Source organism: Mesoplodon bidens (genome assembly GCF_964165515.1).
Source record: "Mesoplodon bidens genome assembly, contig: HAP1_SCAFFOLD_49, whole genome shotgun sequence".
In the NCBI taxonomy this organism is placed as follows: domain Eukaryota; kingdom Metazoa; phylum Chordata; class Mammalia; order Artiodactyla; family Ziphiidae; genus Mesoplodon; species Mesoplodon bidens.
In genome coordinates, this window is record NW_027671810.1 from 3,168,173 (window position 1) to 3,189,618 (window position 21,446).

Consider the following 21,446-nt stretch of genomic DNA (forward strand, 5'->3'; position numbering starts at 1 on the left):
TGGCAGGGAGAGAACGATCCAGGTCAGGGGCTGAATTTGTTGTTCCCACTTTGTCTCCATGGAGAGGTGCAGAGCTTCCTCTCAAGGACTTGAAGCTCCCAGATTTGGAGTCTGCCTCAGAAATCACATTGGTTGAGGAGGGCAAGTTGGCATGAGACAAGGACTGGCATGAGGCATCTTTCAATTTAAAGATTTGGATGGATTCAAGGACCTTGCAGGGAAGGACCCACAACATCCTCATATGAAACCTTTTAATATGGGCTTCCGGCATCTGTTTTGGACTGGAATCAACAAAAGTCAGGTCCTGGAAGGTATTCAGGGGGGTAGGCCTCACCCACTGATGATGGCAAACTTCTCTGTTTTGTTTGGGTGTGGGATTTCACAGAAAGAAGCAATCTTTGCTTGATAGCATGCCATGAATTACCCACAGTCTGAGGGAGCCGACCCTCATGTATGTCCTCCAACTTCTTGCTCAAATGTCCTTTTAGGACATTTTCAAGTTGTCTCCGACTTAGACTCTTTGCTGACACCCTTGAATTTTTCTCTGAGAGACTCACCATCTGACTGTTTAGGTCTTTCTCAGAGTCATACCCCAGATCCTTACCTGAAGAGCTCTTTGGGTCATTCAACAGGTGAGCTTTTGGGCCATTCTCTAGGCTGTGTCCCGGATCTTTCCCCACATCTTCCTCTAGCTGGAACATTTCTGAGCTCCTCTCATGGAAGCTTCCAGTTTGGCCCAATCCAACATTTACATTTTTGCTGCTCTGACCCTTAAACACAGAGATCAGTGAGACTTTTGTGTTATAAATATTTTTAAAATTTAAGAGGATTTGGCTTATTAAAATAAGATTATCCTTATTGTTCTCTCACATGGTGCAGGATGCAGCATCTCTGTGGGGTTTATTCCTGTGCCCGTCCTGTGTTTGTTGCCCTCTCTGTGTGGGCTGCAGTGAGGAGGTACAAAAAGGAAGCAGCCACGCTCCCTGTTCGCTAGGACTTAGTGTTTCACAGAAGTGATTTTGTGGAGAAGCCATTCTCCTCCACTGCAGGAAGGCAGTTGCCTTAAATTCTCTCTATAGAATTCTGAATTGCTTTCCTCAGAGACCAGGAGAAGGGCTCCAGAAGGTCAAAACCTTTCGCCATGACAATGTGGTACCTCAGAGGGCAGAGGAAACTCCAAAGGTCCCAGGCAAGCATTGATGTACTCCTAGAATCTACCACCAATTCTGGAAGAGTAAATACTTGAGTTTGTGCCCTGCCATGAGAGTTTTCATTCTGATTTTACCTCTTGAGCCTAGGGGGAGCTGGAAGGTGGGGCTTGTGCTAGGGTTACAGGATGGAATGAGCAAGGCTTCATCCCTCTACAACATCCTGCGTGAATTATAGGCTCTGACCCTGTCTTCTCTCAGCTCTTAACTCTGCTGAGACTTGAGAATCCTGAAGGTCTTAGTTCCAGCTCATCTCTCTACCCCCAGGGGCTGGGCCCCCAACCCTTAGGCACAGAATCACCATTCAGAGGAGGGACACATTCATGCTTCTTCCCATCTGGCTTTTCTGCATCCTGCTAGCAGTGGATACACTGTGCTAAGTGCTGAGTCCTATCAGAGGAAGAGATTCCTGCCCCCACCTCCTGGTTTGATGGTATGTTGAGCCATCTTGGGTTTCCTTAGGAAACACTGAGGCGGGGGCATCCCACAGTCCCCCATACCTCACCATGAGGAAGCCACAGCACTTTCTGCCCTTACTCTCTCCTCTGTGGTAGGTCAGAAAGTGGGACTACAGAGGTGCCAACTTCTGAGAGAAATGAGGTGTCCAGAGTTCCCTCCCAACCACTCAGGGCAGCCTCTTTGTCTTTCTGCTTCCCAGTTGTCTCCTCCAAACACCAAAACTCCCTGGTCCCCGGCTGAACACTAGGATGCCGTACCTGTTACCAGGCGATCACCAACTTCAACGTTTTGTCCTGCCCACCTGGGCTCACATGCTGCCATCAGCTCCTTAGGCCCTAATAAAACACCTTGCCATGGCAACTTCCAGAAGTCCTTTTTGTCTCCGGCTTTGGCTCTATGGATCAGCCCCTCCCCCCAGCCATGATCCTTCCCAGTTCCTCATTCGCCCCCTTAGGTATTTGCCCTGCTCTCTTAATTGTAGAAAAACCACTCTTCTCATGAGACACAGAGTCCCTCCACATTACTGTCACCTTGTCTCTACTTAACCATCAGTGAAACGTCTGTGCTTTTAGCCAAGGCCAACCCTTCAACCTGTGACTCACTCCTCTTATGTTACTTCTGCACCACAACATTGCTCTAGCATTTCTCCCTCTCTCTCCTCCATCATCAGTTTATTCCTCTAGACTGGATCTTTTCCGTCAACATCCAACATGCTATATCTCCTACCTTTAAAAAGCCCTCTTGGTGCTATCTCATTTTTCTGCCCCTCTGTGGAACAAAGCTCCCTAAAGCAGTTGATTACACTTGCTATCACCAATTGCTCTTCCTCTCTCTCGAATCCACTCCCGTCATGCTTTTACCTCCACTTCTCACCTGAGTCTATTCTTCTCAAGGCCATGAATGATCTCTGTGTTGTTAAATCTAACGATCAACTCTGAGTCCTCATCTTACTTGGCGGATTGGCGACTTTTCACGCAGTTGATCACTTTCTCCTTGAAATACTTTCCTCTCTTGCCTTCCAGTATGCCACACTCCTGGTTTTCCTCCTACCTTACTGGCTGCTACTTCTCAGTCTCTGCTTATTCGTACCTACTTTGTCCTCCAAATTCTTAATGTTGAGGTATCCCGGAGCCTGTCTTTAGACCTTCCCTTCATTTACAATCATTGCCTTGGTGATCTTATCCAGTCTCATGGTTTTACGTATCTTTCTCCCTTCCTTCTCTCCCTCCCTTTCTTTCTTCCTTCCTTCTTTTCCTTCCTTTCTTTCATTCTTCTCCTCCTCTTCCTCCTTCATATTCATCTTCATCATCATCAACATCATTCAATCTTAATCTGTCTTTCTATCTAGTCTTCTACAGCCAGGACCTTCCCTGAGGACCATCACATTTCTGTGCTGAGAATAGACTGTTGGAAGTATGGTCTCAGGCAGAAGCTGGGAGATTAGTTATGACGCTACTGCAGGAATCATAGCAGCAGAGTGAGTGAGAGACGTCATCATGTTCTGAATTCATTTCAGAAGGTAGAGACAACAGGATGGACTGGATATGGACAGTTAGGGAAACAATGTCAAGGATGACACCAATGTTTTTGTCCTGAACAACTAGAAAGATGGAGCTGCCATTAAGTGATGTTGGGAATACTGTGATTGGAGACTGTTTCATACGTGTAATTAGATGATGGCTTGGAGCAGGGAATCAGGAGTTCATTGTTCTATAGTTTGAGGTGAATATTAGACATTCAAGTATATGTGTTGATTAGACAATTTGGGCATGTGAGACTATCCCATGCAATCATGAGCTCCATTGTGCAAGTCCTGTGTCTTTGTCATGTTAGCTATGGTCCCTTGCATATAGTAAGTAAATATTTTAACCGAGTGTAAGATATTTCTCAAAATTATTTTTTAAATTCTTTTTTGTCCAGTTTTGAGATATAATTGACATACAGCACTGTATGAGTTTAAGGTGTACAGCATAATCAAGGTTATTTTTATTGTGACCTGAGGTCCTCATGAGCTGAGTACCCAGTAATCGTGTGTCAGCATTCCCTATTCCATAGCACTCATCATACTAATGTAATGATTTGTCTGCCTCCTAAGCCCAGACTTTCAAGTACTATTAAGGTATTATTATGCCACCACTATCCTAAGCCCTGGGGATATGAGACACTATTGTATTATTTAGGCAAGAATGGATGAGTAATCTAACAAGCAAAGGCAGTAAACACAGAAAAAAGGGGGCAAAGTTGAGATATATCAAGATTAGAACACAGTCATTGACTTCATGTTTGAGCTGAGCAAAAACACAGATTTATAGTTATACCAATCCCTGACACTGGAAAACAGTTTTGTGGGGTTGAGGGTGAGTATTCAGAAATTGTAAATTAATATGCATTGCCTTTGAAAACAAGGCTCAACTCACTGCTCTTCATCACACTATGGACAACAGACCAAAACTCAGTTTATTCATCTCCATCCCCTAAAAGCACTTGGGTATTGGGTTGGCTTCCTGGCTCAAGGTTCTTTAGAGTGCACAGCTAACCAGCCTTTTCTCTTATCATGCCCTCTTCAGGAACATGTCAACTTCTACCCCAGATATTCAGACCTCCATCTACATGCTCTCCCTCCCTGCTTCTCTCCCTGCCTACCCTTGGGAGTGGGGACCAGCCCCTCTCCATGTTCTACTGTGATCTTCATTCCCAGTGTCATTCAGTCCATGCAGCTGATAGACAGTGGAGGTGGGATAGAGGCAAGAGAGCTACAGCGGCCTCCCAAGTGAGTTCTCCAGAAATATCTAACCAATAACCAACAGGGAGCAGAGAGGGGAGACTCTATCATTTGCTTTTGACTGTTGTCATATTACCTATATGCTGTTGATAAACACAAAGCACCTGCTCAAGGCTGGAACACTGGCACTCTCCTAAAAACCTCCCTTCCAGAGTGTGGGCACATATAGAAGTCATCAGTGAATTTTGCCTGTGAGATTCCTGGCCACTCCTCCTTGACAGTTCTAGCCTCACGTCCACATTGCTCCTCTGGGCCGAAGGACACCATGATAAAATTCAAGCCTGACCTCTACCTTCAATGTACCTTAGACAAGGGCCTTCCCTCTCTGTTCAAGTCCCTTTACCCGTAGTCCAGGATGGGGGTGGGGTGGAATGCTACGCAGCTTAAGTGTGGGTTAAAGCCCCTTCCCCAGATAGGAAGGACATTTACCTCCCTTATGCCTTCCCTGAACGCACCGCAGTGGAGAGAAGGAGCAGATGCACACCTCTCTACTTAGAGACACACAGTGTATTCTGGGTGGCACCTCTGTCCACCTGCACGTCAATGAAAATGACAGTAGCAGTCCTCTTCAAGGAATGCTGACGTTGGATAGACTACAAAGTCTCTTGACTGAGCTGGGTCTTCTTGAGCAGACCAGTGCTTCCCTCCGAGGTGAGAGTTGGGAATTAGGGTGGGTTCCCTGGTTGGGTGACACAAGCCACTCGAGGACAGTGCAGTGCCGAGGGCAGCGGCAGGGGATGCCCAGGACTGAGGCAGAGTGGAGTTGATGGGAGCGGGGGCGGTGCCGGAGCTTACTGTCTGGGGAGTGGGGCACATCCAAGAACGCCAAGCCCACCTGCTTTCTCAGTGGGCGGAAACTGGGCCTTAGGGTCCCCTCTTGTCTTCTCCATCTTAGTTTGCCCCTTGGGACTTCTGGCTGAAGCCAGGCTCTTCTCCACATTTTCTTTTCTGGTGTTGGCCACTTTCTCAGATGTGGAGGACATGGACTCCTCATGCCCTTTGCCTTTTGTCTTGGGGTTAATAAAGTGCAGAAAAGATTTCATCTTATTTCTCCAGCCAGATTCTGAAAAGCTGGGCCTCTTTTGAGTACGGCCTTGCATCACCTGCCCCTGAAAAACCCGACCTTGTAAACTTTGGCCCTGCAACGGCTTAACCCGGAGAGAGTTGGCCCAGGAAAGGCTGGCCCTGTGACACCTGAGGCACCACAGGCTGGGCATTCTCAGGAACCCTTGCTGGTTTGAGGATGACATTGAGCTTGGCTTGACTGTCTTGCAGGTCATTCTTCTCAGAGTCTTTCCCCCCAGGGACTCCAGGAGGTAGCTCTGGGAGTTTAAGCTGAGGGCGATGCTGGGGACAGTGTTGACAGAGAGCACCAGGGTGAAAGCGATGTCTCCGTCGCCAGGGGCTGCAGGGTGTCCCATTCAGAAGCATCCCTTCTGGCCTCTCGGTTTCAGCAGAGTGGCTTTTCTTTCTTGTGGAGGAGACTGCAAACACGGCATCCCCTTCTCTGTGGTCCCCGGCCGATTTGGGTTTGCCTGGTTCCTCTCTCTTTTCTGCCAGTGTGGGTACTTGGGCTAAGTCCTTGCTCTTGTCAGGGCTTTGGGGCTCAGGGCTCCAGGTCTCCTTCAGGCTGTGGTTGTTCACACTGGCCTCCAGCTGACCACAGAGCACCTGGGCCTCTGTCAGGTCCCCACTGGGTTGCGAGATATTGGAGGCCCAGTGGACAGAACCATGGGATACTGCACTGGAACTGGGTTGCTCCTGTTTCTGATACACTGCCTTCAACTCAGTGGCCAGCTGTTCTTTGAGATAGAGGCATTCTGGATCTGGGGCACGTGGCATATCTCGTGGGATGGGGAGTTCCTGGAGCAGTGTGTTTCCTTGGTTGTTTAGACTCCCAAGAGACTCCTGTGTGCATATGTTCTCTGAGGTTGCTACAAGTTGTTTCCTGGACTTCCTTGACTTTATGGGAATTCCCAGTTGTATCTCTAGCCTCTTCTTTCTCAGATGGAAATTTAGTTTGGCCAAGATGTGTTATCCAAGTGAGGAGGGCCTCGCAGGCTCTGTCTGACTTTCTAGAGGCACCATCTCAATTACTTCTTCCACCTGCACTTCAGCCTGGAATTCATCTGCAATGTCTGCACAAGCCTTGTTGGCATCTTGAAAGCCTGACCCAGGACTTAGACCCTGCTCTTCAGGTGAGGTCATCTGAGTCAGAGGTTCTGTTGGGAATTTGATAGGCCTAGGTACCATCTCTGTGATCATAGCTTGGGAAGTGACTGCTGGGGCCATGACCCTAGAGGGAGCCACATAATAAAGAGCCGGCAGCCCTAACAAGAAGGCCAGACACTTGTACCGTAAAGTTGTCTCCAGTTTCTCAATGGCTCCCTCAGACAGGGCTCGGAGCAGCTTAGGACGTTCAATGACAGCATCTGGTGAGGTTTGTTGCTGCTGATCAAGGGCCGTTGGCATCCAGGGTGTAATTTTCTGTTGTAGGTCCGAGTCACTTGCTGCCTGTAGTTCCAGGGGCTTGCTTTCTGGGATGCAGGTGAAGGGAGCCACTTCCAGGCCCCCAGGAATTATGCACTCCCAAGGGCTATATACACAGGCAGGGATGTTGCCCTGGTGAATCTGCCCACATTTGGGGTCGATATGGCTCTGCAGTATTGCCTTGGTCTGGTCAAACAAGTGTGGCAGGGGGACTGTCACTGGGTCCACAATGGGTGAGAATGGGTCATCAGCCCCAGTGGCCTCTAGAGATGTAGGCCAGGGACCATTCACACTGTCTAGGGATGTGCTGCTCCGGGACATAGTCTGCTGGTTAGTGGGGGACAGGAACAATTGAATGGACTGTTGGATCTTCTGCGGCAGGCCCCGGCGGTGGTGAATCAACTGTCTCTGGAGGTGGAATTCCAGCTGCCTCCTGGCATGCTGCTGCGGGAAGAATGGGACCTACTTGAGAATGGACTTGAGGATATGGGGAGGGGGAAGGGTAAGCTGTGACAAAGCGAAAGAGAGGCATGGACATATATACACTACCAAACGTAAGGTAGATAGATAGTGGGAAGCAGCCGCAGAGCACAGGGAGATCAGCTCGGTGCTTTGTGACCGCCTGGAGGGGTGGGATGGGGAGGGTGGGAGGGAGGGAGATGCATAAGGGAAGGGATGTGGGAACAGATGTATATGTATGACTGATTCACTTTGTTATAAAGCAGAAACTAATAAAAAAATGCAAAAAAAAATGCAAAAAAAAAAAAGGGTCCTTTAAGCGGGGCTTGGACATGTTCTCATTCATGGAGAGGCCTTGAGGACCCAAGAAGGCGTCACCCAGGGACTCACTGTGCAGAGAAGGAAGACCACAGAATAGCTGGCTATATTTCGGCTGCACATGGCCCACTGAGTCATTAGCCTGTTGCCCAGGCATTAGATAAAGGCCACTTAATTCCTTAAGGGCTGAAGAGGGCACGGCAAGAGCCATATGGTTTGGGATTTGCTGGTAACAGTGTATTTGTTCTGGGTCCATAATGGACCATTCAGAAACCCAGAAGGCCTGGGTAGGCTGGCCAGCCATACATGGACCCCAGTTCTGGTATGAAATGGTCCCAAATCTCTCAACAGAGAACTGAGAAGTATCATTCTGAATGAAAGAAACTGGTTGGTTATATACAGGTTGGTAAAATAATGGTGGATTTGGCATAAGCTGCCTCAGAGACTCTTCCACACGTCTGGGGAGCCCCCACCTCTGGAAATGCATCCATTTTTTTACATGTAGCTCAAGAAGCCTCAGGACTTCAGGACTCAGGGACGGCAGGTGGGCAGGGAGGACAGTGACCGTCTGCAAGGCCACAGGATGTATCAGGGTAGTAATTTCTTGGTTCAGGGTCAGCGGAGAGACCTGGGAATTTAAAGGCTGATGGCCTTGGTTCTCACAGACAAGGTTGAGGTTGCTCTGCATCATCTCCTGCAGCTTCACTGAAACCCTAGGTTCCTCAATCCTTGAAGAAAACATAGTCTCTGGGCCCCTGGGCATCTCTGGCACTTGAAATCCCTGCCTTAGCATGAGGTGTTCAGCCCAGAAATCATGGATGCTGGCTGCACCAGTTGACTGCGCAGCTGACTGGGTTAAGGATTTCTGTGACACTGTGAGGGTAGCAGATGGAAGTGAAAGGTCTTTGGAGTGTGGGCCATGCTCCAGACTCTGTTCAAAAGACACATTAGACATGGACAAAACCTCTAGGCAAGAAGAGCCCTGCGATGACCCCCCTGAAGTGGGGGAGATCAGTGTTCTCACCCACCACTACCTGCTGAATCTCCAGAGCCACAGCGTTGCAGGTTTGGCAGCAGGGATCTGCACACAGGATCTGCCGCACGCTCCCCTCCTGAGGAAGCCAGTCCTGGCTGGGAAGGGAAACATGGCAACCGTTTGTAACTCATGGAATGACATCTGCCTCTTTTCAAGTGTGTGGCCTGGAGATTGACACTGCCCCCCTTAGCCCTGTAAACTCTGAGGCCTGCACCCACTGGGTGTTTACTCATCTACTTGTCTTCCTAGGGAAATGTCATTTGGCAAGTTATGGTGTGCTGGGCTGAGAGCCTGGGGCTTGTTGGGCAAAGTCTCAGACAACTGAAAGGAACGCAGGGCCTTGAGAGCCTGGGAGGTGGGTGAGTTCTCTGCTGACCTGTGCTGAGAAGCTGAACTAGGAGAAGGCAACCAGGCAGATGGGGGAGCCCATGGTTACCTGATGGTGCAGCACCAGGAACATCACCAGATAGAACCTGGAGTCAGCCTCACTTGGGGCTACGAAGGTCCTTGTGGGAACTCTGCATTCTGGGGATTACAGGGCATACACAACATCTCTTGGAAGCCAATCCCTATTCTCTAGAGATCTTAAGAGGGGGATAATATGACAAGCTCCTGCCCGAGGGCTGTCCCAGGAACTGGCCTCCCTGAAGATAAAACCAGAGGAGGTATGTCAGCAGGGTCCAGGGGTCTGCCCTTGAAAGGGTCTAGCTGTAAAGAATATGAAAATGATGACTGATGTATGCACTTAATTATCTAGCCTCCTAACTTGTCTTGTGGTTGAGTGAAAACCCATGTAGTTTTAAATCCTGCACTAGTCAAATCCTGAATTCCAGGACCTTCGTGAGCCTAGCCCAGAGCAGAACTGCAGGACTCCTGTCTCCTGAGACGTGTGATCCCACCCTCTTCTCTGGGAACCCTCAACCAGTGTCCAGGCTCCACTGTGTCTGGCTACCTCCCAGCCATTATGCTCCTCCCCAACCCTGCCCCAGGCCAAGTGGAGAAATGATCACAGGCCAGGCTGGGAGGTGGGAGACTGCAAAGAGCAAGAGATCACCTTCTCATGACAGACAGCAGCTCCCATGGCTTCTCAGCTTCTTCCCGGGAAAGTCTCCTAGCTGAGAAACCAGGAGACAGTGTTACATGGAACGGGAGAGGATTCAGGGACATCCTACAGGAAGCTGGAGATCTTTGAATGACAGGAGAGCCAGTGCTCTGACGCACGTCTGACTACAACGTAACCAGGTATGACGTGCTCTCCTGGACCTAATCTCCTTCGACCTTCACAACCACACTGTGAGTGAGACAGCATCACCGTGCCCATTTTATGGATAACAAGACTGAGAGCTGAAGCGACGTTCACTGGGTCATAAAACTAGTACATGACACAGTTAAGGACAGAGCCCTTACTTACTCACTCCCCTACTTCCTCTTCATTCCCAGGGGTAAGGTGGAGAATTCTGGAATATTCCCAGGCTCTGATTTCCCACCCAAAAAAGTCTTCTGGGAGAATTTGTCCACTTGGGGAACTGGGCCTTCAGTGGTTAGAGCACTTGGTGCCTGGCACCAGGGGTCATTGAGGGACAGCGTTCATGGGAGCCTCACCCACAGTGGAGAGAAGTCAGAGCAGAGACTGGGACGTTACCTCTTGATGTTTTATCTTTAGCCCTTTGTTTGACTCTCCGGTGACGCTGAAAGGCAAAAGAGAGTGTGAAGCTGGGGTGCTCTCTTCTTTTCATGTCTAAACTGAGACAAAACCTGCAAATATTTCCCTAGCTTTTTCTGTGTTCCAATTTTACGCATTCTCCTACCTTGCTTTTTCCTACTCTGCCTTTTTCACACCATCATTTCCTTTCTCTTATTTCTGATTCATTTTTAGGCTCTTCATACTCCATACCTCCACCCCCATTCCCTGAACAAGTTCTGTGGAGAGATCAGGATAAGACAAGAGAAAGGGAGGAACAGAATAAAGGATGGGTGGCACAGTAGCCAAAGGACTTTAGCCATCCAAGGCCCTAAATGTCCACCAACCAGAAGAATCACCCAAATATGAAGCTGTTCTGGGATCCAATGAGGAAACTTCCTCCATTAAAAAACAAAAAGGGGGTAAGGGGTTAAGAGTAACAAGAGACAGTGAGGGGATAAAACCTTGTTTAAGGCTTAATTGGTTCAGTCGTAGTCATAGCGTTTCCCTACCCAGCAGCAGCTCCTGTTAGGTCCCAATCTTAAATCTTGGTAATTCTTTCTCACTTGCCAAATAATTAATGCAATAATGATGATGCAGCCATAAGTGTAAAGAGGATATCCAACATCCCACAGAATAAAGGTAGGCCTCAACATAATCTAAACCTCACTAGCCATCCCCCTTTCTAGGCTTCCTAGGCTTTCAGGGTCTTAGAACCTAATGCCTCCAAATTCTAGACCTATCATCTCTGCCTCACAGAGCACAGAACCAGACCAGTAGACTGCATCACAAAGCCCTCCTGTTTCCCGTCATGCATAGCATCACAGACCTTTATTTGTCTAGGAGAAACTCATGTGACACAGTGCAGAGCCTGAGCCTAAAGGTGCCAAGTCACAGGAAGCAAATACTCTTTCATGCTCTATTCTCTATATCCTGTTGGCTCAGCCTTCTTCTTTCAGATAACAGTCGGGCATCTATCCCCAGATAACTGAGTCTGCCCTAAAACAGACAGTGGCTACTGTCTCTCTTCCTCCTACTACAGAGGAACTCCATGAACTATATCACCTGTACTGGGAAGATAACTAGAAAACACACAAGAGGACAGTGCACACATTGTCTTGTTAAGTCTTGGACGGTGAAGGTTTTGATGCCACAGGCAATATAGGTGGTCAGTATCAAGAGGTTCAGGAAAAGAACAGTGATTAATGTGTCAAGGAAAGGACATAGCTTCTGTTCTTTTAAATAACTTACTGAGAGTTAAAGAAGGAGTCCTCCCAGTCTCATCCCTAAGCTGGACAGTGTCAAAGGTACAAAGACATTTGAGTTATGTTACCTGCCTGTTCTCAAGACACTTAAAAACCTAGTTTCAAAGACAAGATTAATTCACAATCAAGAACCCACCTTATTAAGAGTTGAATCAAGAACCAGCCTTACTAGGAGTTGGGAAAGAGAGGTGTAGGGAGTTATTTAATGGGTACAAAGTTTCTGTATGGGATGATGAAAAAGTTCTGAAAATGGATGATGGTGATGGTTGCACAGCACTGTGAATGTCCTTAATGTCAGTGACAAGTACACTTAAAAGTGGTTAAAATAGTAAAGTTTATATTGAGTATATTTTACCACAATTTAAAAAACAAAAGGCCAAGAAAACCCAATCGTTAGCATAAGGGGATTTTTTGCTACCTATAAGGAAGAATATTCTGAAAATAATTTGGCAAAAAAATGGATTCGTGAATGTTTTTCTTAAATGCCCTGTTTTTACAGAACAAAATAAATACAAAATAGATCCTTACATTTAAGATAATTTAAGAAGAGTCTCACCCTGAAGACGGGATGAATTTGAGCCATTTCAACATCTTTCCTGAACTTGTAAATTCCATAATACAGGAATGAGAAGACTTTTCCAACTAAAGAGCACTGAATGACAGGTAAACAATAATCAGTGAAAAAACATCTTGCATCAGCTTTTTAGCAGTAGATCAAGATACGTACAAAGTGGCTTGAATCTTTTATTACTGTCGTTATTCCTATCAAACCAAGCTCCAGCTTCCTGCAGCTGCTGCCGGCCTCTATGCTGCTGCAAAGGTTCACAGTCTCCCGTTAACCTGAACCGGTATGGCACTGCGTGGTGCTTGGGGTCCTCCTTCCCTGGACTATGAATGTAGGTAATTAATAAACTTCATTCAGTCTTATAGGTCCAGTGTCAGATGTTGCTCGTTCGGCCATCCCCAGAACCCCAGGGTTACCAATGGAATGAAGAGGAGGTGCATAGAACACTATATCTCCTACACAACCAGCTCCTGCTTCCTGCAGCTACTGCTGCAACACTGCTTAGTCTTCCATTAGCCTGACCTCTTTGCCCCAGACAAAATCACCAAATTTGGCAACATTGGCACCAGCTCCAACGAGTTTACTATTTACTTAACAGATAATCCACAGCCACTGTCATCCCACCAAACTGTTAAAACCATATGCTGCAAACTGCTCTATAGCAACTTATCCACCCTTGCTCCTCTGTCTCAGAGCTGAGGTAGAGTCAAATGACAATCTTATGCCTTTCTGCAGAGCAGACTTTTAGTACTGGTTTATTTATTGATTTGGTACCCACTGACAGAGGGTGCTTGTGTGGATAGGACAGTGGGATCAGTGTCTTCCTAAACAAGGGCACATTCATGTAATGAACACACCATCGTTTTTCTTTTTTTAATGGATCACTTCTTTTTTCTTAAATTAATTTATTTAATCTATTTACTTTGGGCTGTGTTGGGTCTTTGCTGCGGTGCGCGGGCCCCTCATTGTGGTGGCTTCTCTTGTTGCGGAGCATGGGCTCTAGACGCACGGGCTTCAGTAGTTGTTGCACGCGGGCTCAGTAGTTGTGGCTCGTGGGCTCTAGAGCACAGTCTCAGTAGCTGTTGCACACGGGCTTAGTTGCTCCGTGGCATGTGGGATCTTCCCAGACCAAGGATCGAACCTGTGTCCCCTGCATTGGCAGGCGTATTCTTAACCACTACACCACCAGGGAAGTCCACACACTGTCTTTTTTTTTTTTTAACATCTTTATTGGAGTATAATTGCTTTACAATGGTGCATTAGTTTCTGCTGTATGACAAAGTGAATCAGCTGTACGTATACATATATCCCCATATCTCCTCCCTCTTGCATCTCCCCTCCCACCCTCCCTATCCCACCCCTCTAGGTGGTCACAAAGCACCGAGCTGATCTCCCTGTGCTATGCGGCTGCTTCCCACTAGCTATTTTACATTTGGTAGTGTATATATATGTCCATGCCGCTCTCTCACTTCGTCCCAGCTTACCCTTCCCTCTCCCCATGTCCTCAAGTCCATTCTCTACGTCTGCATCTTTATTCCCGTCCTGTCCCTACTTTCTTCAGAACCAGTTTTTTTTGTTGTTGTTTTTGTTTTAGATTCCATATATATGTGTTAGCATACGGTATTTGTTTTTCTCTTTCTGACTTACTTCACTCTGTATGACAGACTCTAGGTCCATCCACCTCACTACAAATAACTCAATTTCGTTTCTTTTTATGGCTGAGTAATATTCCGTGGTATATATGGGCCACATCTTCTTTATCCATTCATCTGTCGATGGACACTTTAGGTTGCTTCCATGTCCTGGCTATTGTAAACAGAGCTGCAGTGAACATTGTGGTACATGACTCTTTTTGAATTATGGTTTTCTCAGGGTATATGTCCAGTAGTGGGATGGCTGGGTCATATGGTAGTTCTAGTTTTAGTTTTTTAAGGAACCTCCATACTGTTCTCCACAGTGGCTGTATCAATTTACATTCCCACCAACAGTGCAAGAGGGTTCCCTTTTCTCCACACCCTCTCCAGCATCTACTGTTTGTAGATTTTTTGATCATGGCCACTGTTGCTTTTAATGATGTGGGCGTGGACCTTCAGCTTTGCCCTTCCTGCCTCATGGTGTATCCTGAACGGCAAACAAGGGAGATGAAGTACATCAAAGGCCTCTGTGGACTCTGGAGGGTTACACAACTGTAAAGGATTCAGATTCGTCTGTTTCTAGAAAACTTGGTAAAGCTGGACCCTGCTTGCATGATAATGCTCCAGTGCCACAATTACTGTAATAGTAGAATTTCTTCAGGAAACTGTTCGTGATTACTGATTCATATGCACCATGGGTCATATCACAGCCCGATAAAGAAAAATCCTGACAGGACACTGATGTGATTTTGTCCCTCCACACAAGCCTTACTTAGGAGTTTTGCTGTGTCTCATTCTCAGAAAACACTAGTGAATACCTTAGATGTCTCAGGTGATGGGGACAGAGGCATAGCTTCTTCCATTCAGAAGCAACGTTTTTATATGCTAGCATTTTTATTAATGCCCAAGAGTTGGACAGGAAGAGTTGGACACACCCCAGAGTAGTATCTGCAAGACCACCAGCGCTTCACAGCAGGTTACTGCGCTACGCAGAAGTGTAGCAAGCAGCTAGAGGCACTAGAGGGCAGCACGTGCCCACCCAATGAGTCCCGAGGACTCCGTTTCAGGAACTTTAAAAGGCCGTCTGTTCCAATGGCTCTCAATCCTGGCCTTACATCAGAATCACTGGGAAGCTTGTGAAAATATACATTTCCTGGCCTCACCCCAGACTTAATGAATCAGAATCTCTAGGGGCACAGTCTTTCAATCTATGTATTAAATAAGTGTCAAAAATAATCCTCAAGCAATAGAGCACTGGGCTTTGGGGTGTGTACTGGGGAGCAAATGGCCTCCAAAGAGCAACAATTCTTCCTCCCACCCAAGTTTTATTGAGATATAATTGGCACATAACATTGTATTAGTTTAAGGGGAACAACATAATAATTTGATGTATGTAGGTATTGTGAAATGGTTACCACAATAAGTTTAGTTAATATCCATCACCTCAGAGTTATGATTTTTTTCTTGTAATAAGAACTTTTAAGATCTACTCCTTCTGCAACTTTCAAATATATTAACTACAGTCACCAGGCTATACATTAGACCCCCAGAACTTATTAATCTTATAACTGGCATTTTGTCCCTTTTGATCACCTTCATCCATTTCTCCCACCCACACTCCCTGACACTGGCAACCACCAATCTATTCTGTTTGAATGAGTTTGGTGTTTTTTTTAGATTCCATATATAAGTGAGATCACACAATATTTGTCTTTCTCTGTCTGACTTACTTCACTTAGCATAATGCTGTCAAGGTCTATCCGTGTTGTTGCAAATGGCAGGATTTCCTTCTTTTTTATGGCTGAAAAATATTCCATGATGTCATCTTCTTTATCCATTCATCTGTCAGTGGACGCTTAGGTTGTTTCCATGTCTTAGCTATTATAAATAATGCTGCAATGAGCATGCGTGTACAGATATCTCTTGGAGATAGTGATATCACTTCCTTCAGATATATAACCAGAAGTGGGATTGCTGGATGAAATTTGAAGCAGCTATCTGCGGATGATGTTATAAAAAAAATTCTCCTATAATAGGTGAGTTTGGCCATCTCTGGCAATGACCTAACTTAGACAGTGATCTGTAAATGGAAGTTAAGAATTCAGGAACACAAGGAGGAAAGGAGAATTGACCCTGACTGAGAAAAAGTACTATGTGCCAGGCCCTTTACACACATCACCTCATTCAGTCCTTACCCTCAACCAGACCCAGGTACTGTTTTGCCATGTTATATACGAGGAAACTGAATCACCTGTAAGTAAAGTAACACTAGCCTGAGGTCACGTAGCAACTTAGTGATGGATAAAAAGTTTGTTTCTAAACTCCACTAAGTCTTGCAACCTTCAATTCAATCAAGTTGAGAGGAAATGGACATAACATATGATTATAAGATGTTTGAAACTGCAGAATACTCACATGTCCAGTTGTTTTCTTGAAAAGAAGGGCCACAGTAATAAAAGGACTCTAAAACAGGAGCCAAACAGCAAGGCTGGGTCCAAAGGTGTCCAATGTCGTCCAGGTCATACCTACTTCTCATCAGGTATGTCCCCCAGGGGCAACAGCCCAGTGACATTAGCATCTGAGACTGTCCCATTCACACGCCTGGCTTGATTACAGGCTCATCAAGTGCCTTCTGACTAGAATGTAACTTACAGTGTAAATGGACCTATACGAAGAGAATGACCTGACTAGCATGTAGGAGTATTCCAGGTCCCTCGGGATTATATTTCTCAATATAAATTTGTAAATTAGCATGACGATTTTATGCCTCAGACTCCTTTCAGTTTAATTTCAGTTGGTAATTCAGTTTAAATACAGTTGGTTTCTTCAGGAAACCAACTGGCTCAGAGAACCTTGACAAGATGTAGTCTTTCTACTTGTACAGCTGAGGAACACTGACTCCTAGTTCTCCCTCCTTTCCGTTCCTCCTAGTTAGTCTCCACTCTCCTGACCAGTTGCAGAGGCAGGGAGGGCAATTCTAAACATGAGGCTGCTGCAAAGACCACAATCCCCGGCCTCCTCACAGAGGAGAGCAGCACCACTATTTCTCAGTCTGAGCTACTTTCCTCTGTGTGCCTCAGTTTTTTCCCATTAGTACAGAGTAGTATCTATCAAAGGCTATTTATTGAATAAAGCATTTGGGTGGGGGGGAGAGTAATAAATGTTATCCATAAGTGAATCCCGATAACTTAAAAGCAGGAAATAACAGTTAGTTATACAGAAACACTCAAAACATCTCAGACTGTGCCTGGTACAGATAAACTACTACATAAATCTCCTCTAAAGAGGAGAGAGGTTATTTTTGGCTGAAGTGATCTGGGAAAGCTCCATGTTGTAGAAAATGGCATTTAAACTGGTGCTTGAAGCAGACAGAGGATTTTAATACGTGGAATTTGAAGAGAGTGATCCACATGCAGCAGTCAGCATGGATAAAGCGGCTGGTGCCTCTGTGTAATGATATGTGGAAATAACAGAAGGACTCCTGAAATATTTATTTTACTATGGGTACATTTTATTTTGTATATATTCGATCTCAATGAAGTGAGGTTTAGATTTCTTTTTGTCTTTGTGTGAAAACTGAGGTTGTGGATATCTCCTTGTGGGTGTGTTTTTCTGCATCACGTGGACATGAACTGTGTAGATGGGTCTCCTGAATCTGACCATATGTGTTTCTAGGTATAAATGTCTGCGTGGGTGCATTTCTCTACAGACTTTTTGATCTTTGTGGGTATGTGCACAGGTAGTCCTGAGGGAATGGGAAGGAAAGAGAGAGGAAGGAGTAGAGGTGAGGAGGAGAAGAAAGAGAGGAAAGGGAGTGAGAAGCTGTTGAGCTGAACCTCTGTCCAAAGCCCAAATGTGAAACTCCTACACATCATTAGTATTTTAAGTAGTTGATAATTGATTGTCCTATTGACCTTGGAAAGTTCTTTTTCTAATAATAAAACATTCATTGGTAAAAGGCTAGTGTTTCAAACTGCTATGTTTTATCCGTCACATTCTATGTCTTTTCATTTGTCCTTCCTTTCACCCAATTTAGTCCTCTTTTTGTATTTTTTTTTTCTTTTGGTGTCTTATTTTCTTATCCTCCCAGTCCTATTAATTTCTTTATTGGAGTTTTTTTCTTTCTATAAGTTTTTCCTTTCTCTTCTAACTTATGGAGCTAATACCATACCCCACCCATACCCCAGAAAACAAATGTTTTTACATTGTGAAAGGGGTACTTCTTGTTGTAAAGATAGCTTAGGCTCAATCTTGGTGTTTATCTTCACTGCCACAGTTGAATCAACAGATTTAAATTGGGTGCTTTGGTGTATGTTAAAGGCATTGTTCTAGTTACTGAAGAAACAGAGAAAAATGCCTAGAATAGTCAACCAATTATATTAATGATCATCTTTAACTAAAGTAACCAGCTTTTCTTTTCTCCAGACATAGGAGAAAACTAGAAGACAGAAAAGCAAGAGTGATTTAGGTAGTTTTTCCATGGGCATCTACTACATATCATCTTAAGAAAAACTGAGGTGGCAAATAATCATCCGGTGAATTTGCATATTTTTTCGTATTTGTTAATATACTGTCATTCCAAGAAATGAGAGTAAATCAAAATTATATTTAGTGAGTGGTATTTTTGTTTGTTTGTTTGTTTTTTGCCAGCAACTTTTTTTTAATGTTACATATACTATTCTCAAGGCACATCTGATGATATATTTTATAACACAGTAGGTGTCAAAGTTATGTTTAACATATGATTTCTTCAGGATCCCTCCCCTTTCTGAATTCCAAATGGAGGAACTGAAAGTGCGATGTAAAGACTGGCGATCCATATTCTATCTTTGGCAAGCTTGTACAAGCACTATTGTAAAATGTAATGTAAAAGAACTGTAAACTAGGAACTTCTTCAGTTTATGAAACACCATTCAGGACTGCTGCTTCTTGAGTATTTTCTTCTTTTAAGGTATTAATCTTTTCTTCTCCTGGAGTACGCTGTAGTTTAGAAATTTCATCGCCAGAAGCACTAGTTGGGCCATTTATTGCCTTTTCTGAAGGACCATGCTCTTCAATCACATCTTTTGCCATTTCTTTCTTGTTTTTAGCCAAAGTTTCCCTTGGGAGGTTTCTTTGTCTGCTCTGAGACTCAGCTCTAGAAATATAATCTGCAACTGTGACTAGCCCATTTTCATTAACTGAAGCTGTATCAGATTCAGTCATCCCATCCATCAGAACAGCATCTTCATCAGTCCTTCGTCTACGAGACCGCCTACGACGGTTAGTACTGTGATGAGATTCGCTGGCATCAGTGTCTGCAGTCTGATCTGATTCTGTATTATCAAGTAAGCTGTATGGATTGCTGTCTGGATCTTTGAGCACAGAACTGATGGAAGATTTGCCACCACGTGGTCCACCACGACCTCGACCCCCTGAAACACTTCTGCCTCTTCCTCCTGGGCGTCTCCGGCTGTCACGCTGATGCCGGCTCTCTCGGTCATCTTCTCCCGCCAATGACCAATCACTCAGCTCATCTTTATGCTCAGATTCAGTTTCAGATGGGTTAGACAGCTCAGAGTTTGTACCATAACCGGAGGTGTAATTAGGGCCCCGACGACCTCTGCCTCTTCCACTATAAGACCTAGAACCAATCTGTCGTAGCTGTTCATCAATCTGCAGGCGTTCCATTCTTAGCTGTTCTACTTCCTTTAGATAAGCAATATGATACTCTAAAAGAACTTGCACATTTCCAATGCTTTCTTTAGTGCCAACAAATACAAATGGAACCATCCCATCTTCTCTAGGTAGATTATTTTCATTGTCTCCTTCAATTCTCACCCGAACCACACCAGATTTGTCTACTATTTCTTGAATAACTTTGCCATTCTTCCCAATTACTTTTCCAACAAGATTCCTAGGAACCTGAATAAAATCCTCCACAAATTCCAAAAAACCTCTAGCCTTTTTTACAGCATCAGCACTCTCACCGTAGATTCTAAATGTTCCAGTATCTTCATCTAGCTCAATAGCTGTAACTCCAGGAACCTTTCTAGCTTGCTGTATGTTACTACCATGTGTTCCTATTGCCAGGCCCATCAAATCTTCTCTCACAACAAATTCCTCATGAAAAGCTGCTGCAAGTTGTTTTGTGCATTCTAAATGCTTAGTGGCCTCTTCATTTCTGGACATAAGCATCAACTTCGTACGAATACTTCGCAAATGCATGTCACTCAAAATATTTACTCTCTTAACAGTTGCTTTAGTGAGTGGTATTTATGCATCTGTTTCTTAGAAATAGTTCAGGTATCCAAAGATGGTTTATTAACTAACTTAATCATTTGTTTAATGATTAAGCTCTTCAGGTTAAAGATCTGGAAATATAATTTTAGCTTATGAGTTCTAGAATTGTAAGGATTGTAAGGATTTCATAATAATTTCAGAAACAATGACTTGAAAATTGCTCAAACTTAATAAAAGTCATAAACTTACACATTCAAAATGTTCAATGAGCTCCAAACAGGACAAATTAAAAGCAAACCATGCCCAGACACATCATAATCAAGTTTTTTAGAAGTTTCTTAAAACCAAAGATAAAGAAATCTTGAAAACAACAAGAGAAAAATACTACATTACACAGAGGACTCAAATCAATAAAATTAGAAATAAAAAAGGAGAAGTTACAACTGACATCACAGACATACAAAGGATCATGAGAGATTACTACAAGCAACTATATGCCAATAAAAGGGACAACCTGGAAGAAATGGACAAATTCTTAGAAACGTACGACCTTCCAAGACTGAACCAGGAAGAAATAGAAAATATGAACAGACAAATCACAAGTAATGAAACTGTCATTAAAAATCTTCCAACAAACAAAAATCCAGGACCAGATGTCTTCAGAGGTGAATTCTATCAAAGATTTAGAGAAGAGCTAACACCTATCCTTCTCAAACTCTTCCAAAAAATCGCAGAGGATGGATAATCCCAACCTGATTCTAGGAGGCTACGATCACCCCGATACCAAAACCAGACAAAGATATCACAAAGAAAGAAAATTACAGGTCAATACCACTGATGAACATGGATGCAAAAATCCTCAACAAAATACTAGCAAACCGAATCCAACAATACATTAAAAGGATCATGCACCATGATCAAGTGAGATTTATCCAGGGATGCAAGGATTCTTCAATATATGCAAATCAATCAGTGTGATACACCATATTAAAAAATTGAAGAATAAAAACCATATTATCGGGCTTCCCTGGTGGCGCAGTGGTTGAGAGCCCGCCTGCCGATGCAGGGGACACAAGTTCATGCCCTGGTCTGGGAAGATCCCACATGCCGCAGAGCGGCTAGGCCCGTGAGCCATGGCCGCTGAGCCTGCGTGTCCAGAGCCTGTGCTCCGCAACGGGAGAGGCCACAACAGTGAGAGGCCCGCGTACCGCAAAAAAAAAAAAAAAAAAAAAAAAAAAGAAACATATGATCATCTCAATAGATGCAGAAAAAGCTTTTGACAAAATTCAACACCCGTTTATGATAAAAACTCTCCAGAAAGTGGGCA

At 44.7% G+C, this 21,446-nt stretch overlaps 3 protein-coding genes across 10 annotated transcripts in view; 1 reads left to right on the forward strand and 2 right to left on the reverse strand.

Annotated features, from left to right (window-relative positions):
* The window catches only part of LOC308611005 (transducin-like enhancer protein 1), a 240,702-nt gene that overhangs the window by 17,794 nt on the left and 201,462 nt on the right, over positions 1–21,446 (forward strand). For 2 of the 8 annotated variants that reach the window (XR_014014724.1, XR_014014725.1), the window contains exon 5: positions 12,198–12,361. The exons of 5 other annotated variants lie outside the window; for them this stretch is intronic. Coding sequence is in view for 1 of the 3 variants with exons in the window: in XM_081259959.1 (XP_081116085.1) it covers positions 12,198–12,218 (21 nt within the window). In the remaining 2 variants the exon portion in view is untranslated. Of the gene's footprint in view, positions 1–12,197; positions 13,190–21,446 lie in introns of those variants that run through there. One more of the 8 variants, XM_081259959.1, reaches the window with a different exon arrangement.
* Positions 253–10,919, reverse strand: LOC308610994 (protein SPATA31F1-like). Its single transcript, XM_081259947.1, is given in 8 exon segments — positions 253–5,290; positions 5,292–5,609; positions 5,611–6,483; positions 6,487–7,401; positions 7,679–8,729; positions 8,731–8,847; positions 9,807–9,867; positions 10,395–10,919. Coding segments are annotated over 8 exon segments (3,702 nt in total). The 5' UTR covers positions 10,489–10,919; the 3' UTR covers positions 253–5,017.
* Positions 18,514–20,162, reverse strand: LOC308611004 (RNA-binding protein FXR1-like). The gene has a single exon (XM_081259955.1). It carries the CDS (start codon positions 20,102–20,104, stop codon positions 18,797–18,799), a length of 1,308 nt encoding a protein of 435 aa, XP_081116081.1. The 5' UTR covers positions 20,105–20,162; the 3' UTR covers positions 18,514–18,796.